Genomic DNA, 13,357 nt, shown 5'->3' with positions numbered 1-13,357 from the left:
AGGTTGCAATAATATAGCTGTAGTAAGATGTTCTTGGTGCAAGAAGTCATTATCTTTGAAACATTTTTTTGTCGAATATCATTATTGTAATGTGTATAATGAGTGAATAATATAAAATGCAAATACATTTTTAAAAAAATCTAAATATACACAATACACAGTTATAAATACATAGAAAACATAAATAAGAATTATACAAAAACATTTTTTATATATTTTATTGTTCGACGGTAATTACTTACGCACATAGCACGGATGAGCGTATATACGGGAGCGTTTATAATTAATTTTCGAAAATGATATTTCGTAACATAACTTTATTACACATGGTTGAATTTGGAAAAAAATAAGCTTTAAATTAGGTAAAACAAAATTTTTAATTTTGAAAAAAAAAATTAGGTGGTGAGGGTTTTTAAAAAAAAAAAAAAAAAAAAAAAATTTTTGTTCATATAACTTTAAAGTACTCTTCAAGCCATTAAAATTTGTTGTACGTTTTTTCTTTATATCTCTTATAGTTTAGCAGATATTTGATCCTAAAGAAAAATACCGTTATTCTTTAAAGGGGTGTTTCACCCCTTAAAACTCAAATTGCGCACGTATAAAAAAATACGTGTCTTTTAGATTTGTGTATTTAACAACATATTTCAAGGAGAATCAAATCGGTTCCGGACAGTTGTGACATGTCCCTTGTAAGTTTAACACTCAATTCGTACATCTACATTGCATAGCTATAGTATTTTCGATTGTATGACGGATATAATGTTATTATGCATATTGCATATGATTTTTGTCTCCTAATTTATAAATGAGAGTTTTAAGGGGTTATAACACCTTTGAGGGTCAAAAAAATTCAAAATTTTTTTTTTTTGCTTAAATGATACTTTGGAATGTATAGAATATAATTTTATTCATCTAGAGTCGGTCTGGAACTTTTTCATGTACGAAATAGCCATGTTTGTACGCGGCGCCATAGCGCGCGGAGAGAACCTGGGAGCGCTCTCTGAGTTCTGCCTTTCTACTTCAACTATCGAGTAGTTGAGAATTTAGTATAATATTGTAGATGTCTCTTGTGACCATTTCAACAGAAAACAGTATATTCCTATCATATAATACTTTATTTTATGCCAGAATCGCATTGCAGATTAACGGTGAGCTCCTAATAATTACAAGTTTTCTCGTTGCAAAACTTTAAATGCGATTTCTGTAAAACACCATTTTTCAAATCGGTGGCCAGCTTAGCTCCCACAATTTACATCGGATTAACTTGAAACAAAGCTTATTCTGCGCTAAATTAAATTGTTTATCGAGGTACGTAGCCGTTTTTTAATAGAATTGTTAGTTTTTTTTTGGGAACCAATTTTATAAACGATTTTCAGTGAAAATTTTTATACTTTTTTTTCAAATTAGTGTAAATTCCACAAAAATTAATATTTTTCAAAAATCCTACGTACCTCGATGGAAAATTTATCAGAGAATATGAAAAACTTTTCATTTTTGTTCTATGTCATACCAGTAAGCCGGAATCCTGGCCACCGATTGGACCGGAATAGCGCAAAGGGTCATCTTTGGCGCCATCTACAGGATATTCTTCAAAGATTTTTTTAATTTAAAAAATAATTTTTATAACTAGAAACTATAATAAAATCAACCCTCAAACCCGTTTTTTGATTACTCTATTCCTTAGATGTGAAAAAAATTAATGAAAAAGAGGAAAAATTTCTTACGCAAAGGTGTTATAACCCCTTAAGGTTAATAATATATTTGTTATAGGCATGCTTATTGGCTGGTAATGTTAGTCCTCATATTTGTCGTCGGTCGGTGAGGTAGTTTTCTACCTTATCATTAGTGGGCAAGTTTTGTATGTAGTTGGTAGGCAAGTTTCTGTTTTATCATTGGTCGGTAATGTTGATTTCTCTATTGTCGTGTGTTGGTTAGTAAAGTGCCGTCTAAAGAAAAGTTCTACATATTCGTGGCTGTATAAAGTGTGTAAGACACTCAGGGGTTAGAGCGTACGACGGGTATAGTATAATTAAGGGTTATAAACATACAATGTGTACGGTGCCTAGGGGCTCGTAAGTACAAATGGTGTAGAGTATACAGGGGCATTAGTAGCATGCAATATGTACGGTGTTTTAAGGGTTAGAACATACATTCGTTGTCTGATTTAGGCGCGCTTATTCTCTAACTTTTATGTTTCCTAACGAATGATCTAGAGCGGAGCACCCTTGTTAATTATGCCTTTTATGATAGAAATATTATTTAAAAGTGGGTTGCTACTCCCATTGTCATTGGTGAAAAAACATGTTTTAACTTATGAGTAATTATATGTGTGATTAAATATTCGTTAATACCGGTCTTTCATGCAGGTTAGAGATTGTCATGACTAGTAGGTTAAAGAATAAAATTTTGAAAAAAATTGAGACTTTGAAATTTGTCTGGACGTTACATTATCATGATTATTAAATTCTAACTATAAAATAATAGTAGAAGTTACAATTAAACTTTTCTATAATTTACATTCAAATATGAATATAAATTAAAGCAAATAAGATTATTTTAATCTATAACAAAATTTACGAAGTAATGCATTTTATTTCATATCGCAAAAGGAATCGACATATTCTAAAGAATAATACCTAAAATATATAGATATTGCTTGTAAAGTAGTAATTAGGTATGAAACCCGCTTTATTATGTGAACTCGGCTTTACTCTCAAGAATCGTCTAGAAGATTCTAGAAGATTCTAAAAAGACGGTTGAGAACCGTTACATTCCAGAAGCATAATGCAATGCATGATGCAACGCTGAAACACGTTGCAACCCGCAAACCATTATAGAAAGACCGTTAAAAAATATCACTACCAAGAATAAGATAAGAAAGGCCCGTTGCAAGCCGCATAGCGGTGAGTCACCAAAGAAGCACCGCTATCGCTACTAAGAATACGATAAGAAAAGTCGGAGCGCATAGCGATGAGTCATCAAAGAAACACCGCTATCGCTACCGAGAATAAAGGACGGTTGAAAACCGTTAGCGATGAGTCACCAAAGGAACACCGCTATCGCTACTAAGAAGCCATCTCTCCGGGACTTAACCGACGCAATCTCTACCAGGGGGCCTATTACGGTTTTCGAGTGAATTTACTCACTTTTCGCATTATCATTTCACGTGATTTTGATCACCCAATTATGAAACTGTCGAGTGAAAATGTGAAATAACTAGGCATTTCCGGTCTAGTAATCTCACATTTTCACAAGACAGATTCGCCGAGACCGCCGATAGTGTTAGAAGTGTGAGGTTAAAAATATTAATTAATCATGAACGTTACCGAAAAGCAAAAAAAAATATTATTAAGCTACATGAAAGAAAACGAGGATTTTGCAAGAGGCCGCTTGAGATATAATAGTGGCAATAAGAAAATATTAGTAAGTGTGTATCATATTATCTATAAATTAATATATACATCGAAATTCTTATCGTCAATGTCATTGTATTTTATTTATAATATATATATAAATATATAATAATATAGATATTAATAATAATAAATTTTATTTACACAGGATGATATGTGGACTGCCATAAGCCAATCATTAAATGCTACTGGAAATGGACCGCAAAAGCAAGGCAAAGAATGGCAAAAGGTATTTATAAAAGAAATTATAATGTCTTATTAAGTGATCAGAGTAACATTTAGCGATCATTCTGTAATAATCAATTCTGTAATTCTGATTACCAATAATTGTAAGCTCTGTATATAATCGCTGTGTGCAACGATATACAGAAGTTACAGTTATTGCTAACTAGTGTTACAGAATAGGCCTTTTATATTTACACTAGTATGATTAATAAGAAGCCTATTCTGTTACTAATAACTGTAAGCTTTGTATGTAATTGTTGTGCATATTTTATTAAATGTTGAAAAAGCATGCGCAGCAATTACATACAGGCTTACAATTATTGATAATTGTTATAGAATGGACTTCTAAAAAATTGCGTGTTTTATATAAATGTAGACATGGAGGGACTGGAAATCAAATGTATTAAAAAAATGCGCCCAAAATAAAAGTTACGCTGGCGGTACAGGCGGAGGACCACCAAAGATTCTTAAATTAACAGAACTAGAAGAAAATTTATTAGAAATCATAGATCCGGAAGCAGCTGGTTTGCCTGAGATACCTGAAGGAGGAAATTTTAGTAGAATTAAACAGAAAAAGTCTGCACCTAATGATACAATCTCAAAAAGATCCTCGAACGAATCTGCTAGTTTGCTTCAGATATCTGAAGCAGGAAATTTTAGTAGAATTAGACCGAGAGAGTCTGCACTTAATGATACAATTTCGAAAAGATCTTTGAAAGAATCTTTTTATACAAATGAAGGATCATGTAAGACTGTGCAAGAACAAAACTCATCTATTGCTGCGCAAATAAAAAGAGTATATACATATATGTGCATTCGAATATAATACATACTAATATAATATCATTAATAATGATTAATATGTTTAGTTTTAATAGGAATTAATAATAGATAATATGATAATATCCCAAATAATTTTTACATATTTAAATATTTTCAGAAATATACTTCTATATTACCTACAAACAATAAAATGTACAAGATAGATGTAACTAATAATAATCCATCAACTTCTACAAACACAGATTTTTTGGCACAGGTTAGTAAAATCACATATCTTTATTCACGAATAGAATGTATGCTCATATATTTATATATTTGTAATAAAAAATTAATCATTTATAGGAAATGGAAAGCAGCATTGTTGATAATATTGAATTTGAAGAAATTGACATTGATGAAATTAATGCTAATGTTAATGTTTTGGAGGATGAAATTAATGCTAATGTTGATGTTTTGGAGGATGAAAATATAAATACCGCATCACAAGTGAAAGTTATTTCTGAACGTTATGAAACACGAAGCAAAGGTATTAAATATTATTGATTTTTGTGCTTTTTTTAAATATTGATATTAAAATAAAATTAAATAGAATATAAAATTTTGAAACAATATTATATTTTAATGTTTCTTTTATTTTTCAGCTACCAATAGTAAAGAAAATAATTCTGGTGCAGCTGTGCAATTAATGCGTGAAAATCTTGAAATTAAAAATGAGAAATTAAGGATCTCTAAAGAAAAATTACTTTTACGGAAAGAAAAATTTGAATATTTAAAAGATATTTATTCTGACTATAAGTATATTTTAAGTAATATTGACTACAATGTTATGCGTTTAAGAGAAGAAATGGAGAAAATATCACCTACATATCTTACATAATTATCAAAAAGCTAAAAAATCTTTGCTATTTCAATTATTTATTTATATTTGTTATATTATAAATATATAATAAATAAACAATATTTTAAATAATTTTTAATAATTATATAAGACATAAACATGTAGGTGATATTTTCTGTACCTGATATTTTTTGCATCAGTATTATATGTTTAAAAGATACTTCTAATGTTAGCAAATATTTTATGTTATAGAGATTTTATGTTCAAAAGAGATTAGACACTGTAATGACTGTCAAACTGTGATTAATAAAAATAAATATGATTATAAAAATAAAAATAAATAAAAATAAAATTATATTTAATAAGGAAAACAATTAGATATTTAAAGACAAGGCTCGTGTGTTATTATAAAATTAAGATTTAGAAAGACAGGGCCAACTATAACGAGCATATTAAATTAGTGAGAGATGTAATGTCAACACATAATTGATTTATTTCTTAGTAAATACAATGATAATAAAAATAATAAAACGTTTCGGCTGTTACCTCAATAAATAAAATTATATAAATAAATTAAATAAAAATGTTGAAATTATAAGTGCCTATTTTGGAAATATGTATTTATGATTCTTTGCCGAACTTCATTCCCATTTTCCATTGCTATCTCTTGATATCTTGGAACTTCTAAATCTATTACATCATAATATAGCTCCGGTTCTGGAAGTCTCCAACGAATAGCAATGTTATGTAAAACGCAGGCAGCATTAACTATTCGAGCTAAAAATGAAAATATTTATGCAATATTTATATATGGTAAACATCTCATAACATATATACATCAAATGTAATGTTAATTGCAAATCTGTACTTAAGGTATTTTTAGTCGACGATCATTGGATTAATTGTGTGTGTGTGTGTATGTGCGCGCGCGCGCGTGTTTATGTATGTGAAAAAAAATTATATATATATATATATATATATATATATATATATATTAGTTGCAATAAACATATTTTATATACGTTATGAGATAATAATATGATATATATATATATATATATATATATATATATTTAATACATTTTACATGCATTGCACTAAACATTTTGGCTATTATGTTGACGAAATGTCACGCTAACATTTCGGCATCAGCAAATGTCCCTCCTCTAAAATATTTCAGGAGAACGTTTTATTTGTAACGTTATTGCATTGTACAAGTATAGTTATACAAAATTCTATTGTTACATTACCTGTACGTTGTAATAACGTTACAAATGAAACGTTCTCCTGAAACATTTTACAAGTTGGACATTTATTGTTACTGACATAAATGGCCACAATGTTTAATATTTCTACTTTCAGATTTTAATATCAATTATACCTGCAACTTCTGGTTCATAATGTAGAGCTCTCTCTTTTCTTAGGCATCGCCACCTTCCCTTTAGTACTCCTATGCATCGTTCCACACAAGATCGAGCTCGAACATGATGCTGTGTGTATCTTGCTGCTGGTGTACCTTCAGGTACATTCAGCTTAGGTGTCATCAAATATGGCAGCAGTGGATAAGCACTATCACCTATAAAAGAAAAGACATATAAAGTTTATTATACATTGAAAAATATTATTGCCAAGACTGAAATAAAATAAAACACTCTATCAACTAAATATTATTACCTAAAAGCCAAACATCTCTTCGTCCTTCAGTATACATTTCCTGCAAATGATTCGATAGAAGAGATGCCCTCCACACTCTGGCATCATGTGTTCTTCCACCATGTGCAGCATTTACGGTCAAAATTTTACCTTCATAATCCGATATCTATAAATTTATTACATACATATATTTTATATATATATTGTGTGTGAGTTTTGTATATTATAGATAAAGTTACTTACAATAAGAACATTTAATAAATGATATAATTTTCTATTAATATAGAGATGTTGTCTTTCTGCTTTTGGTGGAACAATTGCTATATGGGTTCCGTCTATTGCTCCAATAACGCCAGGGAACTGTGTACGTGCCCAGAACCTTTAACATTAAAGTAAAATATATTTTTTCTTATATAATGTTACACACATTACAAAGTATCATAATGTTTTACTTATTGAGAAAATATGGTATTTATAACTGTATAAGATTTAACGTTGTAGGATGCCGGGTTAACGTGATCAAATGATTGTACGCGTTTTGAAACGGTTTAAATTAGTTTATTCACTTTTACAAGTTCGTCGCGTACGGAGACTTATGTTTCTCGGCGCTCGCTCTCTCGAGGACTGACTCGAGGGCTGCGCGAATTTCGGAGCTCGCGTAGGGCGGCAGCCGATCGGGGTCCTCGATTGGACCATCGGAAAATCAGGCGATGTACACACGCCAATTAGCGGCGAGTGTACACGTTGGTTTCACGTGTTTCCTTGGCGTAAACACTAAGGAATTTAACAAAAAACATTCTAGAAAATTCGATCGTCCTCGAGGATTCGATCCGAAGAACGAATCTTCAACATACCGCCCGCCTCGTATGCGAACGAATGCGAAATAAATTTAAACGAAGCGGGAACGAATCGTCGAGGAAGATGATTACAAAACATACAGGTGAAGACGACTCGCGCTGAGAAAGTCGTCTCGAAGATTACATAACTCTTACAAGTTAGCGGCTTCATCCGTTGCGGACGCGTTAGAGTTATCACGTATTGGCAGTCGGCATAATTGCGCAATAGGTCGTTTCAATGTGGACCGTGCGGTGCGTATGGTCACAACTCGAACGAGTCCATCAGATCCGGGATGGATCTGCTGTACTCGGGCAAGCTCCCATTTGCTCGGAGGGAGCACGGGACTTTTAACTAATACTAATTCGCCTATTGCGAAGTTAGGAGACTGCTTGCACCACTTGTTTTGCTGTTGAAGCGAATGTAAATAATCCTGTGACCAGGCACGCCACACGGTTTCCTGCATGGCACGGACTAGTTGCCATCGCGAGAGCCTACGCGGGTCGATCGCGAGTACTGATTCCTCCGGAACGGCTACGAGGGGCCGTCCAATCAGAAAGTGACCCGGGGTGAGCGCCGACAAGTCACCCGGGTCGTCACTAAGCGGAGCGATTGGTCGCGAGTTAAGGCACGCTTCTATTTTACATAGAAGCGTCGCGAGTTCAGCCCTCGAAAGTGTGTGGGAACCAACAGCGCGCCTCAGATGCGTTTTAAGGCTCTTGACTCCGGCCTCCCAAAGGCCGCCGAAATGTGGAGCGGCGGAGGGAATGAAATGCCAGTTCACTCCGTCGCCTGCGAGCGCGTTTCGCAATTCAGCATCCTTCGATAAGGATTGAAAGTGTCGATGGAGTTCGTGGTTGGCTCCATGAAAATTTGTGCCGTTGTCGCTATACATGTGACGCGGCAGACCTCTTCGGCTAGCGAACCTCTGATAGGCTGCAAGAAAGCCGGGCGTGGAGTAATCTTCCACTAATTCGAGGTGAATCGCCCTTGTAGCAAGACAAACAAACAGAGCGATATATACCTTTCTGGCCTTTTGCCCTCTGCCGACGAATGAAATTACGTGGAGTGGGCCGGCGTAATCAACCCCACAATGAGTAAAAGGCGCCGAAGGGGTGACACGAGCGGCTGGAAGGTCGCCCATGAACTGAGAAGACAATTTAGCCGCTTGACGAGTGCAGACTACACATTTTCGAATGTGCGCCTTTACTGAGCTGCGGCCTCCAATGATCCAGTATCGCTGACGCAGCACACGGAGTACTAGCTGTGTCCCCCCGTGGAGCGTGGATTTATGAGCGCGATCAATTAAGAGATCGGATAAGTGATGTTTCGGAATTATTATAGGATGTTGCTCGTCATAGCTGAGCGCGGAATTCGTCAACCGCCCGCCAAGACGGAGTAAAGAGTCCTCTCCTAGAAAAGGACTCAATCTGCTCAACGAGCTCGAATGCGGTATGGTGCCGTTATTCTTTAGTGAGCGCGTTTCCCGTTCGAAGAATCTCTGTTGCAGATAGCGCAACCAGAAGAGTTCCGCCCTCCTAAACTCATCGGCGTTCAGAAGGGGGGATTGTTGGGAGCGAGACGCGCTCTTTTCTTTTACACGATGAATAAAGCGATTCATATAGGCAGTCACGCGGACAAGCTTGGTCCAAGTGGAGAACCTATATGGGAGTTCCCAATCCTCGGCCTCTTGAACATGGAGCGTCACAGGCCGTCTTCTTTCCACCGACACCTGCTGATCGGTGACAGAGTCGAGCGGAGCTGAGACATTCAGAATCGGCCACGCAGTTGATGGTTTCTGAAGCCATCGTGGACCGTTCCACCATAGCGGGTGAGTCACGAGCTCGGAGGCGGTCAAGCCGCGCGAGGCACAGTCCGCCGGATTATCGCGAGACGGAACGTGATTCCAACAAACGGAATCCAGACCGGTATGCACCTCGGATACGCGGTTAGCCACGTAGGTGCTCCATTTTGATGGATGTTGACGGAGCCACGCGAGAGCGATGGTCGAATCCGTCCATCCGTATATTGGAATCGGAGGTAATTTCAACGATGTCAAGGTCCACTTGATTAGCCGGCTGAGGAGGACGATAGCGTTCAGTTCCAAGCGCGGGATGCTTACGGTTTTGATCGGCGCGACCTTTGTTTTAGCAGCGAGCAGAGTGATTTGAAACTTCGTTGGCGAAGGAAGCACTCGAATATAAACGACCGCCGCGTAAGCGCGGTTTGAAGCGTCGGCAAACCCGTGGATTTCGAACGCGAGGTTATTGGAATGTCGACCGGTCCAACGCGGTATTCGGACGCGGTTCAATGATTCTAAATCGTTGGTGTAGCTCTCCCAACGATCGCGCAACTCCTCTGGAAGAGGGGAGTCCCAATCACATTTGAGAAGCCATAATTCTTGTAGCAAGATTTTCGCGGTTACAACAACCGGAGCAGCCCATCCTAGTGGGTTGTATAATTTTGCCGTGAACGAGAGAACGGAACGTTTCGTGTGCGTAACCGATCTCAACGGAGTTATCACGAATTTGAACGCGTCCTCTTTAACAAGCCATGAAAGCCCGAGAACCTTGAGATTATCTTCTTTTACGAGTAAATGATCGGTGACTTCCGGCTGATGAGCCGAAAGTCCTTGAAGAAGAGAGGAGGCATTAGAAGCCCACTTTCGTAGTTGAAAACCTCCTTTTCGCAGGATCTCAACTAGTTGGACACGAGCTTCTATCAATGAAGTCGTATCGTCCGCTCCAAAGAGTGCATCGTCCACGTAGAGGGACTCGCTGAGAATTGGAACAGCCGCGGGATAGTTGTCGCCTTCATCTAGAGAAAGCTGTTTCAGTACCCTCATTGCGAGGTATGGAGCGGGGGCGAGCCCGTACGTTACAGTGAGAAGGCGATAGTGTTCAATCGGCCCATCGGCCGACGATCGCCATAAGATTCTTTGAAAATCCGCGTCAGACGGATGCACGAGAATTTGGCGGAACATTTGAGCAATGTCCGCCGTGTAAACAAATTGCCATTGACGCCAGCGCAATAATATAGCGGAGAGGTCTTGCTGCAGTCTCTGACCGATCAGTAAGTGATCGTTAAGCGAAGTCTTATTGCTCGTTTTGCACGAAGCGTTGAAGACAACGCGCAATTTCGTAGTGCAACTCGAGTCGCGCAAAACGGGATGATGAGGAATATATACCGGCTCGAACTCGGAGCGGTCAGACAATTCCACCTTCCTCATATGACCGAGCGAATTATACTCTCGTAAGAACTCGTTGTACTGCGCGTGAAGTTCAGGACGAAGCCGTAGCTTGTCTTCCATTTTATTATAAAGCGAGGTTGCAATGTGCAAAGAATCACCGATTTTTATCGGGAAATCATGCCTGAAGGGCAATCGAACCGCATAGCGTCCCTGAGGGGTACGATAGTGGTTGGCGATGAAATGAGCCTCGCACCTCTCCTCCTCCTCCGTGAGGGGGACAGGCCGCGAGATCTCCTCATCTTCCCAGAACTTCTGGAGAAGAGAGTGCGTGCTTTGTTCCAACACGCAGTTTAATACAGATGCTTGAGCAGTAGTAATCGGCCTACTATTTGTGGGGCCGGAAAGGATCCAACCGAGAGCGGTCAATTGCGCTGTCGGAGTTCCAAGAGGACCCTGACGGACATCGCGCTTCAGAAGCAAGCCGTAAAGGTCAGCACCGATCAACAAATGAATTTGATGTTGACTTGAAGGATCAGGGTCAGCAAAAGATAGACCCTGTAAATGAGGCCACGCATCGAAGGGCTGAATCCGCGAGGCAGCGTATGAAGTAATGCGTTGAAAAATGTAAGCCGTCAGAGGAAAGCTTGGATCGGCTTGAGCACACGGGATTAACTGTAGTTTTACGCGCGATTTCGCAGTACCCGTGTATTTTTCGCCGAAGCATTTAATTTGTAAATCGGCTCGTTGCCGTTTAGTGCGCAACGCCTGTGAGAGCGATTCTGATATAAAGCTAAAAGTGGATCCTTGATCCAACAACGCGCGAACCTTTAAGCAGCGACCCTCCCCGGTGTGGAGGTCGACCCATGCTGTCGCCAAAAGGACATTTGGATGTTCCTGAAGCGAGGGGGGTACTATCTGGACGGCCGCAATCGTATTGACCGTTTGATTAGGAGTCGCATTAGATGCGGCTTGTGACGCAGATTCGGAGGTAGTAGCCTCGGAACTGGCCAAGTTATCAGAGGCATTTTGATTTGCCGCTGAATGCAGCAATGTGTGATGCGAGCGACGACATTGTCTGCACCGATATTTGCTCGGGCATTTCGACGGGAAATGTCCGGACTTTAAGCAGTTAAAGCAAAGTTTATGCTGGCGCGCGAGAGCAAAGCGCTGTGAAGCTGATTTCTTCGCGTAGTCTTCGCATTTCGAACGTGATGCTCACCGGAGCAACAAATACATTTAAAGGCAGTCACGTTGTTTACTGTTAAACGCGGTTTATCATTTTGCGAAAAACCGGAGTCCTTGCTTGAATCGGCAAAGTCCGACAATCCGCGTATACGGAGAGTTAAAAACTCATTAAGCTCCTGATAAGAAGAAGGCTCATTTCGTTTGATTCGCCTTAAATTCCATTCGGTACGTGTTCTCGCGCTAAACTTTTGCGTTATTGTATAAACAAGAATGTCGTCCCATTGTTCTACGGGACGATCGAGATTTTTTAACGCGGCTAACGATGCAGACACTGTGTCGCGCAATTTTCGCAAATCGCTTACAATCTCGCTTTTCATTACCGGAAGGCTAATAAACGCGTGTAAATGAGCATAGATTAACGCTTGCTTATCGTCATATTCATTGGTTAACAATTGCCAGGCAGATTCGTAATTCGCATCGGAAATTTTTAAATTATTGATCAGCAAGGAAGCGTCTCCCGTTACGCTCGTTTTTAAGTAATGAAATTTTTGAGAATTTGAAAGAGCGTCGTTAGTTACTACGAGAGATTCAAAAATGTTTCGGAAATTTTCCCAATCGGTTAATTTCCCAGAAAACTTTGGCAGCGCGATGCGTGGCAATTGGAAGCAATGATTATTTGTTTCGCGAACGGAGGAATCGGAACTACGATCGGTAAACGGAATTGTATTAGGAGATAATCGACTTATCGTATCTTGCAGCAGATCGGCCGTGTCGATGTAGACATCCTCAGCTCTCAGGAACTCTTCCAGAGTGAAGTACGGCAAGGTCGTTTGCTGCTCCGTAGTCGTCTTTTGAAGCAGTTTGACATGAAGGCCGCGGCAGGCGGCCCAGTGCTCCTCCAACTTGGCAAGCCTACTTCGCGTCTTGGCGAGTGTCACGTTGGATTTGGCCAGCTTCTTGAAGTTGACGAGATCTCGTTTGATCTCGTCAATACAAGCTCCCTGCTCGATGAGCAGGTCACTCACGGCAGTCGACATGATTATCGATGCCGGACTGTTGAATCGTTTATCGATTATTCGCTACTGAAGCGAAATCTTCAAGCGCGCGCGCGGACTTGAAGCGCCCGCTGATTGACGCGCGAGAGAGAGTGAGAGAGTCCGAGCGCGAGTTAGCGCACCGTCACGTTAAGCCGTTATCGGCTGTCTTTCTCACACAAAGCGATTGCGTGGCGCGTGA

General features: G+C 38.7%; 2 protein-coding genes across 2 annotated transcripts; one reads left to right on the top strand and one right to left on the bottom strand.

The window, feature by feature from the left end:
• The first annotated feature begins 3,495 nt into the window (after positions 1-3,495).
• Positions 3,496-5,562, top strand: LOC146720533 (uncharacterized). Its single transcript, XM_085488302.1, has 6 exons — positions 3,496-3,642; positions 4,015-4,434; positions 4,579-4,677; positions 4,764-4,947; positions 5,063-5,097; positions 5,512-5,562. Exons 1-6 carry the CDS (start codon positions 3,568-3,570, stop codon positions 5,560-5,562), a joined length of 864 nt encoding a protein of 287 aa, XP_085344428.1. The 5' UTR covers positions 3,496-3,567.
• Positions 5,563-7,900: 2,338 nt separating this feature from the next.
• Positions 7,901-13,158, bottom strand: LOC146720532 (uncharacterized). The gene is made up of 2 exons (XM_085488301.1): positions 12,156-13,158; positions 7,901-11,973 (listed from the first exon to the last, which is right to left on the bottom strand). Exons 1-2 carry the CDS (start codon positions 13,156-13,158, stop codon positions 7,901-7,903), a joined length of 5,076 nt encoding a protein of 1,691 aa, XP_085344427.1.
• Between the last annotated feature and the right edge of the window lie 199 nt (positions 13,159-13,357).

This window comes from Nylanderia fulva, unplaced genomic scaffold, assembly GCF_048542155.1.
Source record: "Nylanderia fulva isolate GAGA-0341 unplaced genomic scaffold, ASM4854215v1 Scaffold676, whole genome shotgun sequence".
NCBI classification, from domain to species: Eukaryota; Metazoa; Arthropoda; class Insecta; order Hymenoptera; family Formicidae; genus Nylanderia; species Nylanderia fulva.
This window is presented reverse-complemented; position numbering and strand designations above follow the sequence as displayed.

Excerpts from the sequence above, each read along its gene's own strand:
- LOC146720533 (XM_085488302.1), top strand. The coding sequence starts at position 3,568 with ATGTGGACTGCCATAAGCCAATCATTAAATGCTACTGGAAATGGACCG. Across the intron at positions 4,435-4,578 it reads TTGCTGCGCAAATAAAAAGA|AAATATACTTCTATATTACC; the intron begins GTATATACATAT and ends AAATATTTTCAG. Across the intron at positions 5,098-5,511 it reads AAAATAATTCTGGTGCAGCT|AGATTTTATGTTCAAAAGAG; the intron begins GTGCAATTAATG and ends TTTATGTTATAG.
- LOC146720532 (XM_085488301.1), bottom strand. The coding sequence starts at position 13,158 with ATGTCGACTGCCGTGAGTGACCTGCTCATCGAGCAGGGAGCTTGTATT. Across the intron at positions 11,974-12,155 it reads TAAATGTATTTGTTGCTCCG|CGGCAAATCAAAATGCCTCT; the intron begins GTGAGCATCACG and ends TGCTGCATTCAG.